The sequence below is a fragment of the Sycon ciliatum genome, chromosome 7 (genome assembly GCF_964019385.1).
Source record: "Sycon ciliatum chromosome 7, ocSycCili1.1, whole genome shotgun sequence".
Lineage (NCBI taxonomy): Eukaryota > Metazoa > Porifera > Calcarea > Leucosolenida > Sycettidae > Sycon > Sycon ciliatum.
This window is the reverse complement of record NC_088649.1, coordinates 6,933,870-6,957,801: the sequence shown is the minus strand read 5'-3', so window position 1 is coordinate 6,957,801 and position 23,932 is coordinate 6,933,870. Positions and strand designations below refer to the sequence as shown.

At 43.0% G+C, this 23,932-nt stretch overlaps 4 protein-coding genes across 4 annotated transcripts; all 4 read left to right on the top strand.

Annotated features, from left to right (window-relative positions):
• Positions 1–4,767: 4,767 nt before the first annotated feature.
• On the top strand, positions 4,768–6,252 carry LOC135820848 (zinc finger protein 32-like). The gene has a single exon (XM_065333890.1). The coding sequence runs from the start codon at positions 4,835–4,837 to the stop codon at positions 5,945–5,947; it is 1,113 nt and encodes a 370-aa protein (XP_065189962.1). The 5' UTR covers positions 4,768–4,834; the 3' UTR covers positions 5,948–6,252.
• A 5,382-nt stretch (positions 6,253–11,634) lies between these two features.
• Positions 11,635–13,279, top strand: LOC135820862 (zinc finger protein 184-like). Its single transcript, XM_065333905.1, has one exon. The coding sequence runs from the start codon at positions 11,804–11,806 to the stop codon at positions 12,770–12,772; it is 969 nt and encodes a 322-aa protein (XP_065189977.1). The 5' UTR covers positions 11,635–11,803; the 3' UTR covers positions 12,773–13,279.
• Positions 13,280–14,391: 1,112 nt separating this feature from the next.
• Positions 14,392–15,978, top strand: LOC135820856 (putative zinc finger protein 735). The gene has a single exon (XM_065333899.1). The coding sequence runs from the start codon at positions 14,478–14,480 to the stop codon at positions 15,504–15,506; it is 1,029 nt and encodes a 342-aa protein (XP_065189971.1). The 5' UTR covers positions 14,392–14,477; the 3' UTR covers positions 15,507–15,978.
• Positions 15,979–21,503: 5,525 nt separating this feature from the next.
• LOC135820853 (zinc finger protein 79-like) lies at positions 21,504–23,210 on the top strand. Its single transcript, XM_065333896.1, has one exon. The coding sequence runs from the start codon at positions 21,572–21,574 to the stop codon at positions 22,652–22,654; it is 1,083 nt and encodes a 360-aa protein (XP_065189968.1). The 5' UTR covers positions 21,504–21,571; the 3' UTR covers positions 22,655–23,210.
• The last annotated feature ends 722 nt before the right edge of the window (positions 23,211–23,932 follow it).

The window sequence follows — 23,932 nt, the reverse complement described above, 5'->3', positions numbered from 1 at the left end:
CTACTAGCCAGAACGTCCTCTCAAAAGAGATTCTATCTGAAGCCTGCAAGATTTTCGACCACCCTTCGTTTTGGAGAGGAGCCCACACACACCAGACTCGAGCTACAAGTAAACTACGCGGAGATCGAGAGTTGATCGAAATCTTTCTTGCTCACTTCTGAAACCTGTGAAGGAAAAAAGTATGCTGAACGCGTGAATGCCTACAGTTGAGTCGTAATATTTTGACGTGGATCCTGTGACCGTTCACAGAGAAAGTCGCGGCTGTTTCTGACTGGTCATCGGGATTCAAACTGGTGTGTGACTTTATGACTGCTCTTCGGGGATTTGTGACTGTTTGATTGGTCACGGGGATCGTGATCGGTCATCGAGACGTGACTGCTCACTGAGTCCTACATATACCCTTGTTTTCTGCACACTTTTGTGAGAAATCGCACCTCGATATTCCAGTGCTGTCATTGTATCGTGTCACCCTACATTGATTGCTATATTATTTCCTTTGTTCTCATTTGGTTCTTTAGTACAACGGTGATTCCTGAAGAGTGTTGTACGAAAACTTGTTCAAATCATCTTTCTTTTTTTCCATTATCCTTTTTCTTCTTACATGTATTTTTCCTTACCCTTTAGGTTGTTTCTTGCATCGTCTCCATCGCTTACATTATTAATAAAGTAGTCCACATGTCGCTTCAGCTCGTCCTACTTATAAATAATAATAATAATAATGACAGTTCGCATTTCACTCATTGCATGAGGTCAACGCATCTGTTAACAATTTCGAGCCAAGCAGCTCTATCAGAAGCAGATTGCACAGCATCCAGAAGCGACAGATTAATGCATTGTAAGTCTTTCTTGACAACGTCGATCCATCTCAGACGTGGTCGTCCTCGGGGTCGTCGTATGTCTGTTGTGTTGATTGACATTAGGAGGGCTTGGAACGAGGACGATTCTTCGCCTTCCCTCACTACATGGCCGAACCACAGCAGTCTCCGTTGCCTGCAGACTTGAGATAGTGGGGTCTGCTCGGTTCTGGCCTACTGGTACTACTACTGGTCCTACTGGTCCTACTTATTGCCATATTAAAATGATTGTCTAGTCGTCGAATTTATAATTATTTAGATCGAAGATATGAGCGAAGGCTTTGTTGACCGAGCAAGTCTCAGAAGAACACAACTTGTAGACCATATGTGCCAGTGGATCTCTCCCATTTCGTTCAAAGTTTGCAGGCACGTCTCTTTCGGTGAATATCGACTGTTAGAAGCCGCTTTAGCAGGGTGTCTGAAGGGAACCTTGAAATTGGCATACCCCTCAAAAATGGTCAAAACAACACATTATTATGGGTCTGCAAATGAGACAAGCCACAGCGTTTACGGCCAACTAACGAATCAAGCTCCGTCAAACCAACTGATTGTCTCGCTTTAGAAACGCGACTGGGGCAGCTCCACTTAGCCACGCAAGCATACCAGAAGATGAGGGCCGTTACCGCCGAACTGATGGGCCACGAAATGTTGGCCTTGAAAATAGCCAGATTACAAGGGCGGACAAAATAGAGAGCTACGTCCTAACCATGATAATATCTTCATCGACATCCACTACCAGCCTGTAACTGGTAAGACGTTGTGGAAGGTAAGAGGTTGTCTATTAGCAACATAGGCATGCTGAAGGATGTAGGTGAGAACACAAGGTGAGGTACTGATAGTATAAATCAGATGAGTGAGTACGACTAAGCGTGTAAGGATGAGGTGTGACGCCCTGTTTCACAGCTTTCACAAGAATGGCGACTTTGAGAAGTTTGAAATCCTTTTCACCATGGACAGCCTACAAAGTCAGTCGCCAATGAATGATGCAGAACATTCCGAAGTGAAGGTGTCAGCCTAACTAGCTCGAGAGCAGGTAATGATGTTGATGATAACATGCGTACTACAATAGGACATACTTACAACGGCTTCCAAACCTGATTACGTTGGCCTTGGAGTATCAGTTTTTACTCTTTATACTGAAACAGTGAATTTCGAGTGATAGATCATTTACTTGCGTCAGAATAGCAGTTGAACGCTGCAGGACAAATTATACTGTTGAGACTGACAAACATATGCAGGAGTGATCATTTGTCACATAACCGACAAGACTCTCATTTGGGAACTAACATTTTTTGTGCGACAATTGATGCAAAATTCAACGACAGCTTGAGATCGTGACAGGAAGGTGCCATGTACTTGAAGTTGAGAACATACGTAAAATTGTCACGCATTGCGGGCTGCCATAATTATTATCAACTAGTATGGCTTTTGACACACTAGAACACGATATTAGAGTCCACAGAGTGAAACATTTTGAATTCGTAGTTTTGTTCACTGCTCGAAGTGGTTACGAGTAATATTGGTTGTGTTATGCAATTTCCCTTCCAGAGTTGCTGCAGTTGAGTTAGAAATGGAAGGCTTTGAGAACTTGAAGTCTGACTGTAGTCTGGATTCCTATGGACTACCATCAATGCCGCCATTGATGAAGTCGAAGAGGAATAAGCTCGACCAAACGTCTAGAGAGCCTGGTCCATCGTCCGTTCCACCATCTTCATGGTCAAACATTGGCGGAGCAAACAATGCGAAATCGTCGCGTATGAGATCCGCTTTACTTGAAAACAGAGAAGACCGCGGCAATATACCCCCTGAGTATACCAGTAGCATAATTCCTGTTTCTCCTCCGCCATTGATAAAATGGACGAGGAACACAATTTCTTCAGCCAGTATTTCTGATCGTCAGCCAGCTTTCGAGCAGACCATTCTAGCCGCCGACAAAAGCGAAAGGCATGAAGTAACGTCTAGTCCATTGGCTGAAATGGAATACGTGTTGAACTGGACTTCAACGTTCAGTGGGTCTGAGAAGCGTGCATCGCCTGTAAGACCACCTCTTCAAATTAAAATAGGCGTTTAACTCCACCCACAGCGTCAAATACTGGAGTTTCTACTGGAAGGACATCTGACATGTTGGAGCAACCTGATGCGTTTGGCGAGCCAGTTGAAGGAAGGCGTCGTATCGGACAGCATTCTGAATATTCTAAGGTTATGGCTCAGAACCAGGATCCATGCAAGCATTCTAAGTGGAAGACATCACAGAGATGTCAGTTTTGCCCAAAAGTGTTCAAGTACGTTTCTCGCTTCCGCCAGCATGAGCGTGTTCATACTGGAGATCGACCATTCATGTGTGATGTATGCGGGAAGTCTTTCACTCAGTCAGGCCATCTCTGCGTTCATAAACGTACTCATACTTGAGAGAGACCGTACAAGTGTAAGACATGTGGTGCGTCGTTCGCGGATTCGTCAAATTTACGGAAACATGAACTTCTCCATTCTGGAGAAAGATCTTTCACGTGCTAGACATGTGTAACGTCATTCACACAGTGACCCTTACTACATGACCATGAACGTATACAGACAGGAGAACGTCTATATAGGTGCAGAGAGTGCGCAAAGTTCTTCAGAACATCATCATGTTATCCTAGACACCAGTGTATTTATAACCTACAATGAATAGCCTAAAAGTCGTTAGATAGTGTTTTGTACGGGTGAAAATGTATTTTTATTCTTCGTGCTTATACATATAGTAAATTTTACGATCAAGAGAGAACGATAGTATGTGTGTCTGTTTGAAAGATAGTTAACATTCGCAGCATTTAAAAAAAAGAAATCACTCTTTGATGCTATTCACACAAGTCTGGTCCTTGCCACACACGAGATAAACTATGATTGTACAGAATCTCGATCTGATGTGGATTATGTAGTTTTGTATTTCTGGTCTATTCCATGGTCCCGTTCTCATTTTTTATGTCAGAAGTCAATAATCTTATTCTAGCATACGTTCTATCTGAGAAAGTTTAATTAATTCAGATCGTAGATTTGTGCAAAGCGTTTGCTGACTTTCAATTGACCTTGTCTTAGTAGACCGAAAAATGTGTGCAAGTGGATCTCTCCGATTTCCATCAAATTTGGCAGGTACGTTTCCTGGGGGGGGGGGGGGGGTAGATCGACTGTTCGAAGCCCTTGAAAAGGTTTTCGAAGGTAACCTTGATATAGACACACCCCTAAACATTGGTCAAAACATCACATGATTTATGGGTCTGCAAACGAGACATGCCACAGCGTATACGACCAAGCTACGAATAAAACTCCATCAAGCCAACATTGTCTCACTTTAGAAAAGTGCATGACTGGGCAGCTCCGCTGAGCCACGCAAGCATCCCAGAGGATGAGGGCCATCACACCCTGAGGCCCCGAATGATCGTCTTAAAAAGAGCCAATTTTACAAGGGCGGACAAAATAGAGAGCTACGTCCTCATTTAGCAAGAACTATTAATTGTCAGATTTCTTTTATACTTTGTACTCCTTTTTAGTCGATATCATGGAATTAGGAACATTTTGCCTGTGTGGTCTTCCTTGTCAGAGTGGCAGTTCAGTGCTGAAGAAGAACGTGTAGTGTTGACACTGACAAAGAACCGTAGAAGTGTTCATTTATCACTTAACACGACAACCTTTTCTTAGGCAACTAACATCGTTTTGGTCGACAAAGGATGCAATAGTCCGTGACAGCTTGAGATGTGTACAGCAAGGTGCCATGTACTTGAAGTTGAGAACGTACGTAAAATTGTCACGCATTGCGGGCCGCCAGAATTATGTCAAACCCATTGTTATCAACAAATATGGCTTTTGACACACTAGAACACGATAATTGAGTTCACAGAGCGAAACCTTTGATTTGCAGGTTTTTTAAGACCGCGAATTGGTTACGAGTATTATTGGCTCTGTAATACAATTTTCTTTCCAGAGTTGTTGCAGTTCTGTGAGAAATGGAAGACTTTGAGGAGTCGAAGTCTGACTGTAGTCTGGAGTCTAATGAACTACCACCAGTGCCGCCATTGATGAAGTTGAAAAGGAACAAGCTCGACCAAACTTCTAGAGAGCATGGTCCATCGTCCGTTCCACCATCTTCGGGGTCGAAGATTGGCGAAGCAAACACAGAGAAAGCGTATTGTATGAGATTTGCTTCACTGGAAAAGAGAGAGGACACGATTATTATAAACCCTGAGTATACCGGAAGCATAAATCCTGCTTCTCCTCCGCCATTAATAAAATGGACGAGGAACACAATTCCGTCGGCCAGTATTTCTAATCGTCAACAAGCTTTCACAAAGACATTTCGAACCGGCGAAAAGATCGAAAGAGCTGAAGCTAAGTATAGTACACAGTCTGAAATGGAAGACGTAGTGAACTGGCATTCAACGGTCAGCGGGTATGAGAAACGTGCATCGCCTGTGAAGCCACTTCTTCAATTTCAAATGGACGTCTTAACTCCAGCCTCAGCGTCATATACTGGAGTTACTGCTGGAAGGACGCGTGGAACATGGGAGCAAACTGATGCGTTTGGCATGCCAGTTGCACGAAGGCGTCCTGTCGAACAAAATGCTGACTCTTCTAAGGTTATGACTCGTAATCAGGATCCAGACAAGCGTTCTAAGTGTAAGGCAATACGGAAGTGTCGGTTTTGCCATATCGAGTTCAAGAACGATTCTCAACTATCCCAGCATGAACGTGTTCATACTGGAGATCGACCATTTAGGTGTGATGTATGCGGGAAGCCTTTCACTCAATCAGGCAATCTATTTGTTCATAAACGTACTCATACTGGGGATCGACCATTCAAGTGTGATGTATGCGGCAAGTCTTTCACTCACTCATCGAGTTTATGTGTTCATAAACGTACTCATACTGGAGATCGACCATTCAAGTGTGATGTATGCGGGAAGTCCTTCACTCAATCATGGAGTCTATGTGTTCATAAACGTACTCATGCTGGAGAAATACCGCACAAGTGTAAGACATGTGGTGCGTCGTTCAAGGATTCGTCCAATTTTCGCAGACATGAACGTATCCATTCTGGAGAAAGATCTTCTACGTGCTAGACATGTGTAAGGTCATTCACACAGTCATCCCAACTACATGACCATGAACGTATACACACAGGAGAACGTCCGTATAGGTGCTGAGAGTGCACAAAGTTCTTCAGAATATCATCATGTTACCGTAGACACGAGTGTATTCATAACCTACAATGAAGAGTCTAAAAGTCGTTACAAAGTGTTTTACTATTGTGTGAAAATGAATTTCTCCTCTTTGCGCTTATAAATTGTGAGAGAAAGAGTGTGAGTGTCTGTCTGTTTGAAAGATAGTATACATTCGCAGCATTTAAAAAAAGAAATCACTCTTTGATGCTATTCACACAAGTCTGGTCCTAGCACACACGCTGTAAACGCTGTAAAGCTGATGTGGATTATGTAGTTCTGTATTTTTGTTCTATTCCATGGTCACGTACTCATGTATTATGTCAGAAGTCAATAGCATTATTATAGCATAACCTTTGATCTGAGAAAGTGTATTTATTCAGATCGTAGGTATGTGCGAAGGCATTTTTGTATTTATGGGAGCATGTCTGAGAAGACAAGACGTTATGTGCAAGTCGACTTCTCCGATTTAGCTGAAAATTTGCAGGCACGTTTCCTTGGCGCAAAACCACCTTGGAGAATTGTCTGGAGCGAACTTTGAAAATGGCATACCCCTCAACAATGGTCAAAATGTGGCATGATTGTTAGCGTCTGCAAACGAGCCATGCCGTAGCGCCGACCACCAACCAACGAATAAAACGACATCAAGCCAACATAATCATTGAGTCACTTTAGAAAGTTGCATGATTGGGGCAGCGCCACTTAGTCACGCCAGCATCGCAGAAGATGAGTGCCGTCATCCCCTGAGGCCACAAATTATCGTCTTGAAAATAGCCAAATTACAAGAGCGGACAAAATAGAGAGCTACGTCCTCATCAGCAGATAGTAGAACACCAAATCTAGCAATGAGGACATGTCCCCCCCCATCATTATTTTGGTTTTTCTTGATTTTGAATTTCTCCAGTCCACCATGCTGAACTACAATGTACCTCCATACTCATACCCGCGCAGGAAAGCTCACTCCTCCGCTACCTCAAGTCAGAAAAGACCTTTTGCATTCTGACAATGTGAAATTTGAGTGAGTGATTGATCTTATACTTGTGTCAGAATTGCAGTTATTTTACATTCTTAAAAATAATAATATATTCCGGAACACTACTAACAGCCTGCAGAAGAATGGCACCTTTGAAAAATTGAAATTCTCTTCACGACGAACAGCCTACAAAGTCATTCGCTAATGATTGATGCAGAATATTCTGAAGTAAAGGTCCTACCGCAACTAGCTCGACAGCAGGTAATGATGATGATGATGGTGATATCGATGTCGATGATGCATACAACAGCAGGATGTATTCACAGTGGCTTCAAAACCGGACTCCGTTGCCCTCGGACTCTCAGTTCTTACTCTTCATTCTGGAACAACGAATGTTTGGTGAGTTGGTGAATTTTTGGTGAGTGATGGATCCGTTACTTGTGTCAGAATAGCAGCTGAGTACTGAAGAACGAGGTGTAACGTTGACAGTGACAAAGAAAGGTATGAGTGATCATTTATCATTAAAATCGGCAAGATACTCCTTTGACAACTAACCTCTTTGTGTGCCACAATTGGTGCACAATTCCATGACAGCTTGAGATGGTAACAGGAAGTTTCCATGTACTTGATGTTGAGAACGTGCGTGTATTCGGCACGTATTACAGGCTGCCATAAATATAGCAAACCCATTGTTATCAACTAATAATATTATGACTTTTGACACACTAGAATACGATATTAAAGTACACAGATGGTAAACATTCTACATCCGTAGTTTTGATCACTGCGCAAAAATGTTACGAGTTATATTTGCTGTGCTATGCAATTTCCCTTCAAGAGTTGCTGCAGTTCTGTGAGCAATGGAAGACTTTGAGGAGTCGATGTCTGACTGCAGTGTGAATACCAATGAACTACCACGAATGCCGACAGGGATGAAGTCGAAATGGAAGAAGCTCAAACAACCGTCTACAGAGCAAGGTCCATCGTGTGCTCCACCATCTCCTGCGTCTAAGATTTTAGAGGAAAACATGAAGAAAGCGTCGTGTATGAGATCTGCTTCACTGGAAAACAGAGAGGACAAGAGTAACATACCCCCTGAGTATACCAGTAGCCTAATTCCTGTTTCTCCTCCGCCATTGATAAAATGGACGAGGAACACAATTCACTCAGGCAGCATTTCTAACCGTCAGCCAGCTTTCCAACAGACATTTCGAACAGCCGACGAAAACGAACGGGATGAAGCAACTTCTAGTACATGTACACCTTCTGAAATGGAAGACTTGGTGAACTGGACTTCAGTGGTCAGCGGGTATGAGAAACGTGCATTGCCTGTGAGATCATCTCCTCAGTTTGAAATGGACGCCTTAACTCCATCCACAGCGTCAAATATCGGAGTTTCTGCTGGAAGGACACTTGAAGCATGGGAGCAACCTGATGCGTGTGACATGCCGGTCGGACACAGGCGTTCTATCCGACAAAATTCTGACTCTTCTAAGACTATGGCTCAGAATCAGGATTCGCAAAAGAGTTCTAAGTATAAGACTTCGCAAAGGTGTCAGTTTTGCCCAAAAGAGTTCAAACAAATATCTCACCTCCGCGAGCATGACCGTGTTCACACTGGAGATCGACCATTCAAGTGTGATGTATGCGGGAAGTCTTTCACTCGATCAAACAATCTCTGTGTTCATAAACGTACGCATAGTGGACATCGACCATTCAAGTGTGATGTATGCGGGAAGTCCTTCACTCAGTCAGGCAATCTATGTGTTCATAAACGTACTCATACTGGAGAGAGACCGTACACGTGTATGACATGTGCATCATCTTTCACAACACCGTCCAATTTGCTCAGACATGAAAGTATCCATTCTGGGGAAAAACCTTTTACGTGCAAGACATTTGGAAGGTCATTCAACTGGTTACACAATCTACGTCACCATGAACGTATACCGGTACATATAGGAGAAGATCCGTAAAGGTGGGAAGAGTGCGCCAAAGTTTTCCAGTATGCATCAAGTCTTCGTAGACATGAGCGGATTCATAACCTAAAGTGAAAACATAAATGTCGTTTGAAAGTTTTCTACTGTGTGTTAAAAGGATTTCTCCGTTTCGATCTAATGAATTTTACGAACACGTGAGTGAGAGAAAGAGAGTTAATAAGAGTGCATGGGTGGGTGTGAGAGATTGTGTTAGTTTCGGTTAGAAAAGGAAAATATATTCGCAGCAGTTTGAAAAAAGGTACTGTCTTTGATACTATTCACACGAGTCTGATCGTAGCCACAAATGTGATAGACTATGATAGTACAGAACCGTAATCTTATGTGGATTATTTTGTTTTGTATTTGAGTTCAATTCAATTGTCTTGTTCTCATGTATTATTATGTGAAATTGATAAATCTACCAAGCCAAGGGTCACGAAGACTAGCATTAGTTCCCAAAAGATCCAGTGTTGATAATTGTATTTAATTCTCCCGAATGTTCTGCTGACACCTGCTGCTGAAGAACGGCACCGTTGCGAAATTTGAAATCCTTTGAACCACAGACAGCCTGGAAAGACATTTGCTACTGATTGAGGCAGACAATTCTGATGCCAATGGCCTAACTATTAGTACCTCGAGCGAAGGTAGTGATGGTCATCTAGCCTGGCCCTCTTGCAGGTGAAGAATGTTTTGAGATCCTTTCCACCACGGACAGTCTATAAAATCATTCGTTAATGATGTAGACAGAACATTGCGAAGGGAAGAGCCTGACACTTATAGGTATAGAAGGTAATGATCGTCATCTATTCTGACCCTCTTGCAGGTGAAGAATGTCCTCTAAGCTGCAGCACATATCAATGTTTCTACTGGTGCAGTACATGTAGTCACTTTCTACCCTTTACTCGCGTGTTGACAAGCTGACTTGGAAGGGAGAGAGAGAAAGAGAGAGAGAGAGGTAGATAGATAAAAAGTGGTGTTCAAACAGTTGCTTAACGTAAGAGGCTCATTATCACAGCCTAGAGAGCGTGTGTGGGCGGGCGTGTGTTTACTGCCATAATGCCGGGTGTGTCTTTACCACCATATTTATCAACCATAAGTACAGCTGCAGTGGTGTCTTCAATTTTATTCTCCCGAGTCAAGCTCCGTATGAAGAGGTCCAAGAAGAAGATCGCCTGATGAGTCCAGCGTAGACAAAACGTACGTCACAATCGAGCTAAGTCGTTGCCATGTCATCTTCTATGTGCCATGCGCTACTTGATGTACCAGGCTGCTATGCCCGATACCGCCAGCCATGAATCGACCAGGTGCCAGGCGCGAACTTATGGGGGTGGTGGTGAGAAGGAGAGCTCTGTGCCAGAACTTTGCTGCCTAGAGAGCGTGTGTATGTTTTTCCGCCATATTGCCAGGTGTGTCTTTACCACCATATTTATCAACCATAGGTACAGCTGCAGTGGTGTCTTCAATTTCATTTTCCTTTGGTCGATATACTGCATTTTAGTACTGAGCCTTTTGGTTACTCATAATTCGTGTTTGCATAGCTTCCCCTCCAATCGATCTTCGAATCCCTAGAGACACACAAGTTGTCAGGTATGTTGTTTTGACCTCAAAAATGGTCAAAACATCACATTATTATGGGTCTGCAAATGAGACAAGCCACAGCGTTTACGGCCAACTAACGAATCAAGCTCCGTCAAGCCAACTGATTGTCTCGCTTTAGAAACGCGACTGGGGCAGCTCCACTTAGCCACGCAAGCATACCAGAAGATGAGGGCCATTACCGCCGAACTGATGGGCCACGAAATGGTGGCCTTGAAAATAGCCAGATTACAAAGGCGGACAAAATAGACAGCTACGTCCTAACCATGATAATATCTTCATCGACATCCACTACCAGCCTGTAACCGGTGAGACGTTGTGGAAGGTAAGAGGTTGTCTATTAGCAACATAGGTATGCTAAAGGATGTAGGTGAGAACACAAGGTGAGATACTGATAGTATAAGTCAGATGAGTGAGTATGACTAAGCGTGTAAGGATGAGGTGTGACGCCCTGTTACACAGCTTTCACAAGAATGGCAACTTTGAGAAGTTTGAAATCCTTTTCACCACGGACAGCCTACAAAGTCAGTCGCCAATGATTGATACAGAAAATTCCGAAGTGAAGGCGTCAGCCTAACTAGCTCGAGAGCAGGTAATGATGATGATGATAATGATAACATGCGTACTACAATAGGACATACTTACAACGGCTTCCAAACCTGATTACGTTGGCCTTGGAGTATCAGTTTTTACTCTTTATACTGAAACAGTGAATTTCGAGTGATAGATCCTTTACTTGCGTCAGAATAGCAGTTGAACGCTGCAGGACAAATTATACTGTTGAGACTGACAAACATATGCAGGAGTGATCATTAGTCACATAACCGACAAGACTCTCATTTGGGAACTAACATTTTTTGTGCGACAATTGATGCAAAATTCAACGACAGCTTGAGATCGTGACAGCAAGGTGCCATGTACTTGAAGTTGAGAACATACGTAAAATTGTCACGCATTGCGGGCTGCCATAATTATGGCAAACCCATTATTATCAACTATTATGGCTTTTGACACACTAGAACACGATATTAGAGTGCACAGAGCGAAACATTTTGAATTCGTAGTTTTGTTCACTGCTCGAAGTGGTTACGAGTAATATTGGTTGTGTTATGCAATTTCCCTTCCAGAGTTGCTGCAGTTGAGTTAGAAACGGAAGGCTTTGAGAACTTGAAGTCTGACTGTAGTCTGGATTCCTATGGACTACCATCAATGCTGCCATTGATGAAGTCGAAGAGGAATAAGCTCGACCAAACGTCTAGAGAGCCTGGTCCATCGTCCGTTCCACCATCTTCATGGTCAAACATTGGCGGAGCAAACAATGCGAAATCGTCGCGTATGAGATCCGCTTTACTTGAAAACAGAGAAGACACCGGCAATATACCCCCTGAGTATACCAGTAGCATAATTCCTGTTTCTCCTCCGCCATTGATGAAATGGACGAGGAACACAATTTCTTCAGCCAGTATTTCTGATCGTCAGCCAGCTTTCGAGCAGACCATTCTAACCGCCGACAAAAGCGAAAGGTATGAAGTAACGTCTAGTCCATTGGCTGAAATGGAACACGTGTTGAACTGGACTTCAACGTTCAGTGGGTCTGAGAAGCGTGCATCGCCTGTGAGACCACCTCTTCAAATTAAAATAGACGTTTCAACTCGACCCACAGCGTCAAATACTGGAGTTTCTACTGGAAGGACATCTGACACGTTGGAGCCACCTGATGCGTTTGGCGTGCCAGTTGAACGAAGGCGTCGTATCGGACAACATTCTGAATCTTCTAAGCTTTTGGCTCAGAACCAGGATCCGTGCAAGCATTCTAAGTGGAAGACATCACAGAGATGTCAGTTTTGCCCAAAAGTGTTCAAGTACGTTTCTCGCTTCCGCCAGCATGAACGTGTTCATACTGGAGATCGACCATTCAGGTGTGATGTATGCGGGAAGTCTTTCACTCAGTCAGGCCATCTCTGTGCTCATAAACGTACTCATACAGGAGATCGACCATTCCTGTGTGATGTATGCGGGAAGTGTTTCACTCAGTCAGGCCATCTCTGCGTTCATAAACGTACTCATACTGGAGAGAGACCGTACAAGTGTAAGACATGTGGTGCGTCGTTCGCGGATTCGTCAAATTTACGGAAACATGAACTTATCCATTCTGGAGAAAGATCTTTCACGTGCTAGACATGTGTAACGTCATTCACACAGTCATCCTAACTACGTGACCATGAACGTATACATACAGGTGAACGTCCATATAGGTGCAGAGAGTGCGCAAAGTTCTTCAGAACATCATCATGTTATCCTAGACACCAGTGTATTTATAACCTACAATGAATAGCCTAAAAGTCGTTAGATAGTGTTTTGTATGGGTGAAAATGTATTTCTATTCTTCGTGCTTATAAATTTTACGATCAAGAGAGAACGATAGTGTGTGTGTCTGTTTGAAAGATAGTTAAAATTCGCAGCATTTAAAAAACGAAATCACTCTTTGATGCTGTTCACACAAGTCTGGTCTTTGCCACACACGAGATAAACTATGATTGTACAGAATCGCGATCTGATGTGGATTATGTAGTTCTGTATTTCTGGTCTATTCCATGGTCCCGTTCTCATGTTTTATATCAGAAGTCAATAACCTTATTCTAGCATAACGTTCTATCTGAGAAGGTTTAATTAATTCAGATCGTAGATTTGTGCGAAGCGTTTGCTGACTTTCAATTGACCTTGTCTAAGTAGACCGGACAATGTGTGCAAGTGGATCTCTCTGATTTCCATCAAATTTGGCAGGTACGTTTCCTTGGGGGGCGGGGGGGGGGGGGGGTAGATCGACTGTTCGAAGCCCTTGAAAATGTTTTCGAAGGTAACCTTGATATAGACACACCCCTAAACATTGGTCAAAACACAACATGATTTATGGGTCTGCAAACGAGACATGCCACAGCGTATACGACCAAGCTTCGAATAAAACTCCATCAAGCCAACATTGTCTCACTTTAGAAAAGTGCATGACTGGGCAGCTCCGCTTAGCCACGCAAGCATCCCAGAAGATGATGGCCATCACACCCTGAGGCCACGAATGATCGTCTTTAAAAGAGCCAATTTACAAGGGCGGACAAAATAGAGAGCTACGTCCTCATTTAGCAAGAACTATTAATTGTCAGATTTCTTTTATACTTTTCTCCTTTTTAGTCGATATCATGGAATTAGGAACATTTTGCCTGTGTGGTCTTCGAGTCTAAATAGACAAACAATCACAAAACAACAACATAGTCAAACTTCTCTTCTAGCACTGAGGTCATGTAGCCCATCCTCCTCTTTTTGCGTTTTCTTGAAAAAACAATTTGAATTTTTCTGCTCCACCATGCTGAAACATAATGTACATCCACACTCACACCTGTGCAGGAAATCTCACCCCTCCGCGACGTCGAGTCAGCAATAGACCTTTTGCATACTGAAAAAGAATATTTGGGGGTGATAGATCCTTGTGTCAGAGTGGCAGTTCAGTGCTGAAGAACAACGTGTAGTGTTGTCACTGACAAAGAACCGTAGAAGTGTTCATTTATCACTTAAAACGACAAGATTTTCTAAGGCAACTAACATCGTTTTGGTCGACAAAGGATGCAATAGTCCGTGACAGCTTGAGATCTGTAAGGTGCCATGTACTTGAAGTTGAGAACGTAAAATTCTCACGCATTGCGGGCTGCCAGAATTATGTCAAACCCATTGTCATCAACAAATATGGCTTTTGACACACTAGAACACGATAATAGAGTACACAGAGCGAAACGTTGTGATTTGCAGGTTTTTTAACTTCGCGAATTGGTTACGAGTATTATTGGCTCTGTTATACAATTTTCTTTCCAGAGTTGTTGCAGTTCTGTGAGAAATGGAAGACTTTGAAGAGTCGAAGTCTGACTGTAGTCTGGAGTCTAATGAACTGCCACCAGTGCCGCCATTGATGAAGTTGAAAAGGAACAAGCTCGACCAAACTTCTAGAGAGCATGGTCCATCGTCCGTTCCACCCTCTTTGGGGTCGAAGATTGGGGAAGCAAACACAGAGAAAGCGTCTTGTATGGGATTTGCTTCACTGGAAAACAGAGAGGACACGAGTATGATACACCCAGAGTATACCAGAAGCATAAATCCTGCTTCTCCTCCGCCATTAATAAAATGGACGAGGAACACAATTCCTTCGGCCAGTATTTCTAATCGTCAACAAGCTTTCACAAAGACATTTCGAACCGCCGAAAAGATCGAAAGAGATGAAGCAACGTATAGTACACAGTCTGAAATGGAAGACGTATTGAACTGGCCTTCAACGGTCAGCGGGTATGGGAAACGTGCATCGCCTGTGAAGCCACTTCTTCAATTTCAAATGGACGTCTTAACTCCAGCCTCAGCATCATATACTGGAGTTACTGCCGGAAGGACGCGTGGGACATGGGAGCAACCTGATGCGTTTGGCATGCCAGTTGCACGAAGGCGTCCTGTCGGACAAAATGCTGACTATTCTAAGGTTATGACGCGTAATCAGGATCCAGACAAGCGTTCTAAGTGTAAGGCAATACGGAAGTGTCAGTTTTGCCATATCGAGTGCAAGAACGATTCTCAACTATCCCAGCATGAACGTGTTCATACTGGAGATCGACCATTTAGGTGTGATGTATGCGGGAAGTCTTTCACTCAATCCGGCAATCTATTTGTTCATAAACGTACTCATACTGGGGATCGACCATTCAAGTGTGATGTATGTGGGAAGTCTTTCACTCACTCATCGAGTCTATGTGTTCATAAACGTACTCATACTGGAGAGAGACCGCACAAGTGTAAGACATGTGGTGCGTCGTTCAATGATTCGTCCAATTTTCGCAGACATGAACGTATCCATTCTGGAGAAAGATCTTCAACGTGCTAGACATGTGTAAGGTCATTCACACAGTCATCCTAACTACATGACCATGAACAAATACATACAGGAAACCGTCCGTATAGGTGCTGAGAGTGCGCAAAGTTCTTCAAAACATCATCATGTTACCCTAGACACGAGTGTATTCATAACCTACAATGAAAAGCCTAAAAGTCGGAACATAGTGTTTAAATATTGTGTGAAAATGAAATTCTCCTCTTTGCGCTTATGAATTGTGAGAGAAAGAGTGTGAGTGTCTGTCTGTTTGAAAGATAGTATACATTCGCAGCACTTAAAAAAAGAAACCACTCTTTGATGCTATTCACACAAGTCTGGTCCTAGCACACACGCTGTAAACTATGATAGTCGAGAATCGCAAGCTGATGTGGATTATGTAGTTCTGTATTTTTGTTCTATTCCATGGTCACGTACTCATGTATTATGTCAGAAGTCAATAGCATTATTATAGCATAACCTTTAATCTGAGAAAGTGTATTTATTCAGATCGTAGATATGTGCGAAGGCATTTTGTATTTATGGGAGCATGTCTGAGAAGACCAGCCATTATGTGCAAGTCGACTTCTCCGATTTAGCTAAAAATTTGCAGGCACGTTTCCTTGGCGCAAAACCGCCTTGGAAAATTGTCTGGTGGGAACTTTGAAAATGGCATTCCCCTCAACAATGGTCAAAATGTGACATGATTGTTAGGGTCTGCGAACGAGTCATGCCGTAGCGCCGACCACCAACCAACGAATAAAACTCCATCAAGCCAACATTGAGTCACTTTAGAAAGGTGCATGACTGGGGCAGCTCCGCTTAATCACGCCAGCATCGCAGAATATGAGTGCCATCATCCCCTGAGGCCACAAATTATCGTCTTGAAAATAGCTAAATCACGAGAGCGGACAAAATAGAGAGCTACGTCGTCATGAGCAGATAGTAGAACACCAAATCTAGCAACGAGGACATGTCCCACCATCATTATTTTGGATTTTCTTGATTTTGAATTTGTCCAGTCCACCATGCTGAAGTACAATGTACTTCCAAACTCATACCCGCGCAGGAAAGCTCACCCCTCCGCTACCTCTAGTCAGCAAAAGACCTTTTGCATTCTGAAAATGTGAATTTTGAGTGAGTGATAGATCTTCTACTTGTGTCAGAAGAGCAGTTATTTTACATTCAGAAAAATAATAATATATTCCGGAACACTACTAACAGCCTGCAGAAGAATGGCACCTTTGAAAAATTGAAATTCTTTTCACGACGAACAGCCTACAAAGTCATTCGCTAATGATTGATGCAGAATATTCTGAAGTAAAGGTCCTACCGTAACTAGCTCGACAGCAGGTACTGATGATGATGATGGTGATGTCGATGTCGATGATGCATACAACAGCAGGATGTATTCACAGTGGCTTCCAAACCAGACTCCGTTGCCCTCGGAGTATCAGTTCTTACTCTTCATTCTGTTAGGTACCTCCTCCCGTACCTTTTCTAGTTGGCCTGCATGCACTTACGTACTCACCTTTTGTCTCCTTTTGTTCCGTTGGCCTGGGTAGCTACTTGCGCGCCCATATTTGCCATAGCTACCCAGGCCCTTTATCTTGCCGTTCAGACTTGATCTCTCTCTCTCTCTTTTCTCACTCGTCAATAATCACCATGTAGTCGTTTCGTTCGTCTTGGTCTCTTGTCTCGTCGTCTATAATAAATGTCGTTCCCACTAACTTGTTCCCGTTGTCAATCGTCCTGTTTCGAACTCAACATTGGCGCCCGATTATTAATCGACCCACGACCCTGAGATCATCCCATGCCCAGCCGTCCTCAACCGCCATTCGTTTCGTCTATGTCAACCTCGTCTCGTCCATGTCAGTCTCGTCTCTCCTACGCCAACCTCGTCTCGTCTCTATCAACCTCGTCTCTCCTACGCCAACATCGTCTCGTCTATATCAACCTCGTGTCGTTCAAGCCATGCAGGTCAGCTACCTTTCTCTCTTTCTTTTTTTTGTATGCGTTCCTTCTTCGTCAAATTTATTTTGGTGAATTTTTTTGTAGTGTGTGTGCGCGCGGGTGTCCTTCATTAATATTAGGGGTCCGATCATGGTGAGCCACGCTCTCTTATTTATGTCGTTTATTAAAGTGTAACTAGGCTCTATTAGCCGTGCAAAATACTAGTCATCAGAATACAATTCAAGTCCCTCGTCGAACTCCAATAGTTATTTTTTGGGCCATGTTTTGAAGGGGCGTTTGGGCCCGTTGTTATTGGCAATGTACACACTATAGTATGAGTAGTACAGGAACGTTGACGGTTGTAATGATCTGTAGTGCATTTTTTAGTCCACACTTTTGTGAGGCCCGTGAGTGTGTGTGTGTGTGTTTTCTCCTCCAGTTAATTTTTTTAAATCTTTTTCTCTCTTTTTTTTCTCTCCGCGAGGACGCGGGATTTTTTTTCATGGAGGGGTTGTATGTTAGGTACCTCCTCCCGTACCTTTTCTAGTTGGCCTGCATGCACTTACGTACTCACCTTTTGTCTCCTTTTGTTCCGTTGGCCTGGGTAGCTACTTGCGCGCCCATATTTGCCATAGCTACCCAGGCCCTTTATCTTGCCGTTCAGACTTGATCTCTCTCTCTCTTTTCTCACTCGTCAATAATCACCATGTAGTCGTTTCGTTCGTCTTGGTCTCTTGTCTCGTCGTCTATAATAAATGTCGTTCCCACTAACTTGTTCCCGTTGTCAATCGTCCTGTTTTGAACTCAACAATTCTGAAACAACGAATTTTTGGTGAGTTGGTGCATTTTTGGTGAGTGATGGATCCGTTACTTGTGTCAGAATAGCAGCTGAGCACTGAAGAACGAGGTGTAACGTTGACAGTGACAAAGAAAGGTATGAGTGATCATTTGTCATTAAAAACGACAAGATAATCCTTTGACAACTAACCTCTTTGTGTGCCACAATTGTTGCACAATTCCATGACAGCTTGAGATGGTAACAGGAAGTTTTCATGTACGTGATGTTGAGAACGTGCGTGTATTCGGCACATATTACAGGCTGCCATAAATATAGCAAACCCATTGTTATCAACTAATAATATTATGACTTTTGACACACTAGAATACGATATTAAAGTACACAGATGGTAAACATTCTACATCCGTAGTTTTGATCACTGCGTGAAAATGTTACGAGTTATATTTGCTGTGCTATGCAATTTCCCTTCAAGGGTTGCTGCAGTTCTGTGAGCAATGGAATACTTTGAAGAGTCAATGTCTGACTGCAGTGTGAATACCAATGAACTACCACCAATGCCGACATTGATGAAGTCGAAATGGAAGAAGCTCAAATAAAGGTCTAGAGAGCAAGGTCCATCGTTTGCTCCACCATCTCCTGCGTCTAACATTTTAGAGGAAAACATGAATAAAGAGTCGTGTATGAGATCTGCTTCACTGGAAAACAGAGAGGACAAGAGTAAAATACCCCCTGAGTATACCAGTAGCCTAATTCCTGTTTCTCCTCCGCCATTGATAAAATGGACGAGGAACACAATTCACTCAGGCAGCATTTCTAACCGTCAGCCAGCTTTCGAACAGACATTTCGAACAGCCGACGAAAGCGAAAGGGATAAAGCAACTTCTAGTACACCTTCTGAAATGGAAGACATAGTGAACTGTACTTCAACGGTCAGCGGGTATGAGAAACGTTCATCGGTGGTGAGATCATCTCCTCAGTTTGAAATGGACGCTTTAACTCCATCTACAGCGTCAAATACTGGAGTCTCCGCTGGAAGAACACGTGAAACATGTGAGCAACCTGATGCATATGACATGCTGGTCGGACACAGGCGTCCTATCCGACATAATTCTGACTCTTCTAAGGCTATGGCTTGGAAACAGGATTCACCAAAGCGTTCTAAGTATAAGACCTCGCAAAGGTGTCAGTTTTGCCCAAAAGAGTTCAAAAAAGTCTCACCTCCCCGAGCATGAACGTGTTCACACTGGAGTTCGACCATTCAAGTGTGATGTATGCGAGAAGTCTTTCACTCAGTAAGGCAATCTCTGCGCTCATAAACGTGTGCACACTGGAGATCGACCATTCAAGTGTGATGTATGCGAGAAGTCTTTCACTCAGTCAGCCAGTCTCTGCGCTCATAAACGTGTTCACACTGGAGGTCGACCATTCAAGTGTGATGTATGCGGGATGTCATTCTCTAAGTCATACTGTCTATGTGTTCATAAACGTACTCATACCGGAGAGAGACCGCACAAGTGTAAGAAATGGGGGATATCGTTCACAACATCGTCCCATTTACGCAGACATGAACGTATCCATTCTGCATAAGGAACTTTTAAGTGCAAGACAGGTGTGAGGACATCGACACAGTCATCCCAACTACATGACCATGAACGTATACATACAGGAGAACGGCCGTATAGGTGCAGGGAGTGCCCAAATTTCTTCAGAACATCATCATGTTATCGTAGACACCAGTGCATTCACAACCTACAATGAATAGCCTACCAGTTGTTAGATAGTGTTTTGTATGGGCGAAAATGTCTTTCCTCTCTTTGCGCTTATGATTTGTAAGACCAAGAGAGAAAGAGTGTGTGTGTGTCTGTTTGAAAGATAGTATGCATTCGCAGCATTTAAAAAAAGAAATCTCTCTTTGATGCTATTCACAGTCCGGTCCTAGCCGCACACGCGATAAACTATGGTAGTCCAGCGTCGCAATCTGATGTGGATTATGTAGTTCTGTATTTCTGTTCTCTTCCATGGTCTTGTTCTCATGTTTTATGTCAGAAGGTAATAATCGTATTCTAGCATAACCTTCGATCTGACAAAGTTCAATTTATTCAGATCGTAGATGTGTGCGAAGCGTTTTTGACTTTTAAGAGACCATGTCTTAGACCACCAGACAATGTGTGCAAGTGGATCTCTCCGATTTCTCTCAAGTTTGGCAGGAACGTTTTCTTTCAGGGGGGGGGGGGGGGGGTAGATCGACTCTTCAAAGCCCTTGAAAAGGTGTCCGAATGGAACTTTGAAATGGACATACCCCTTAACATTGGTCAAAACATCACATTATTTATGGGTCTGAAAACGAGACATGCACAGCGTATACGACCAAGCTAAGAATTAAGCTCCATGAAGCCCACATTTTGTCACTTTAGAAACGTGCCTGACTGGTGCAGCTCCGCTTAGCCATCCAAAGCATCCCAGAAGACGAGGACCATCACACCCTGAGGCCACAAATGATCCTCTTCAAAAGAGCCAAATTCCAAGGGCAAACTAAATGGAGAGCTACGTCCTAATTTAGCAAAAATTATTCATTGGCAGATAGTCTTTTATACTTTATTCTCCTTTCTAGTCGATATCATGGAATAAGGCAACTTTTGCCTGTTTAGTCTTCGACTGTAAATAAACAAACAACAAAACAACAAGATAGTAGAACACCTCTTCTAGCACTGAGCACATGTACCCCATCCTCCTTTTTGCCTTTTCTTAAAAAACACATTATGACTTTTTCCACTCCACCACCTCAAATAGAATGTAGATCAAAACTCACACCTGTGCAGGAAAGCTCACCCCTCCGCAACGTCTAGTCGGCAATAGACCTTTTGCATTCTGAAAAGGAATTTTTTGGTGAGTGCTAGATCCTTTACTTGTGTCAGAATGGCAGTTCAGTACTGAAGAACAACGTGTAGTGTTGACACTGATAAAGAACAGTAGGAGTGATCATTTATCACTTAAGACGACAAGATTCTCCCATAGTAACTAACATCTTTTTGTGCGACAATTAATGTAAACGTCCAAGACATCTTGGTATGGTGCCATCAAGTTGCCATGAACTTGATTTTAAGAGCATACTTATAATTGTCACGCATTGCGGACTGCCAGAATCATGGCAGACACATTTTTTAATGTCATCAACTAATATTGCTTTTCACACTAGAGCACGATATTAAATTGCACAGAGCAGACCATTCTGCATCCAAAATTTTCATTTCACTGCGTGAGGTGGTTACGAGTAATATTGCCTCGGGTATGCAATTTCCCTTCCAGAGTTGTTGCAGTTCAGTGAGAAATGGAATACTTGGAGGATTCGATGTCTGACTGCAGTGTGGATTCTAATGATCTACCACCAATGCCGCCATTGATGAAGTCGAAGAGGACTAAGCTCAACCGAACGTTCAGAAAGCATGGTCCATCGTCCGTTCCACCATCTCCTGCGTCAAACCTTTTAGAAGAAAACATGGAGAAATCGTCGTGTATGAGATTCGCTTCACTGGAAAACAGAGAAGACACGAGCAGTATACCCCCTGAGTTTACCAGTAGCACAATTCCTGTGTCTCCTCCGCCATTGATAAAATGGACAATTCCTTCAGCCAGTATTTCTAATCGTCAGCCAGCTTTCGAACAGGCATTTCAAACTGCAGACAAAAGCCAAAGGGATGAAGCAACGTCTAGTGCACAGTCTGAAATGGAAGACGTGGTGAACTGGACTTCAACGTTTAGCGGGCGTGAGAAACATGCATCGCCTGTGAAGCCACCTCTTCAGTTCGAAATAGATGGCTTAACTCCAGCCACAGCGTCAAATACTGGAGTTTTTGGTGGACGGACGCCTGACCTGTGGGAGCAAGCTGATGCGTTTGGCATGTCAGTTGAACGAAGGCATCCTATCGGACAACATTCTGAACCTTCTAAGGTTGTGGCTCAGAATCAGGATTCGTACAAGAGTTCTAAGTGTAAGACATTACAGAGGTGTCAGTTTTGCCAAAAAGAGTTCAAGTACGTTTCTCGCCTCCGCGAGCATGAACGTGTTCATACTGGAGATCGACCATTCAAGTGTGATGTATGCGAGAAGTCTTTCACTCAGTCAGGTAGTCTCTGTGCTCATAAACGTACTCATACTGGAGATCGACCATTTAAATGTGATTTATGCGGGATGTCTTTCTCTTATTCAGGCCATCTCTGTGCTCATAAACGTACTCATACTGGAGATCGACCATTCAAGTGTGATGTATGCGGGAAATCGTTCACTCAGTCAGGCAATCTATGTGATCATAAACATACTCATACTGGAGAGAGACCGCACAAGTGTAAGAAATGTGGAAAATCGTTCACACATTCGTCTAATTTACGCAGGCATAAACGTATCCATTCCTAAATAAAGACCTTTTACGTGCAAGACATGTGTAAGGTCATCCACACAGTCATCCTAACTACACGACCATGAATATACATACAGGAAAACGTGCATATAGATGCAGAGAGTGCGCAAAGTTCCTCAGAACATCATCATGTTATCCTAGACACCAGTGTATTTATAAGTTATATTATAACCTACAATGAATAGCCTAAAAGTCGTTAGATAGTGTTTTGTATTGGTGAAAATGTCTTTCTTCTCTTTGCGCTTATGAATTGTAAAAACAAGAGAGAAAGAGTGTGTGTGTCTGTTTGAAAGATAGTGTACATTTGCAGCATTTAAGAAATCACTCTTTGATGGTATTCACAAAAGTCTGGTCCTAGCCACACACGCGATAAACTATGATTGTAGAGAATCGCAACCTGATGTGGATTATGTAATTCTGTATTTGTGTTCTGTTCCATGGTCTCGTTCTCATGTATTATGTCAGAAGTTAATAATCATATTCAAGCAAAGCCTTCGATCTGAGAAAGTTTAATTAATTCAGATCGTAGATTTCTGCGAAGCGTTTTTTGACTTTTAAGAGACGTCTTAGACGACTAGACAATGTGTGCAAGTGGATCTCTCTGATTTCCCTCAAGTTTGGCAGTTACGTTTTCTTCGGGAGGCGGGGGGGGGGGGGGGTAGATCGACTGTTCAAATCCTTTGAAAAGGTGTCCGAAGGGAACCTTGAAATGGACATATCCCTTAACATTGGTCAAAACATCACATGATTTGTGGGTCTGCAAACGAGACATGCCACAGCGTTTAAGACCAAACTACGAATAAAACTCCATCAATCCAACATTTACTCACTTTAGAAAATTCATGACTGGGGCAGCTCCGCTTAGCCACGCAAGCATCGCAGAAGATGAGAGCCATCACACCCTGAGGCCACGAATGATCGTCTTCAAAAGAGCCAATTTAGAAGTGCGGACAAAATAGAGAGCTACGTCCTCATATAGCAAGAACTATTCATCAGCAGATAATCGTTAATACTTTATTCTCCTTTTTAGTCGATATCATGGATTTAGACAAATTTTGCCTGTATGGTCTTCGACTCTAAATAAACAAACAACAACAAAACAACAAGATAGCAGAACACATCTTTTAGCACTGAGGACATGTAGCGCATCCTCCTTTTCGCGTTTTCTTGAAAGAACAATTTGAATTTTTCCACTCCACCATCTGAAATACAATGTACATCCAAACTCACACCTGTGCAGGAAAGCTCATCCCTCCGCTACGTCTAGTCGGCAA

Excerpts from the sequence above, each read along its gene's own strand:
- LOC135820848 (XM_065333890.1), top strand. The coding sequence starts at position 4,835 with ATGGAAGACTTTGAGGAGTCGAAGTCTGACTGTAGTCTGGAGTCTAAT.
- LOC135820862 (XM_065333905.1), top strand. The coding sequence starts at position 11,804 with ATGCTGCCATTGATGAAGTCGAAGAGGAATAAGCTCGACCAAACGTCT.
- LOC135820856 (XM_065333899.1), top strand. The coding sequence starts at position 14,478 with ATGGAAGACTTTGAAGAGTCGAAGTCTGACTGTAGTCTGGAGTCTAAT.
- LOC135820853 (XM_065333896.1), top strand. The coding sequence starts at position 21,572 with ATGGAATACTTGGAGGATTCGATGTCTGACTGCAGTGTGGATTCTAAT.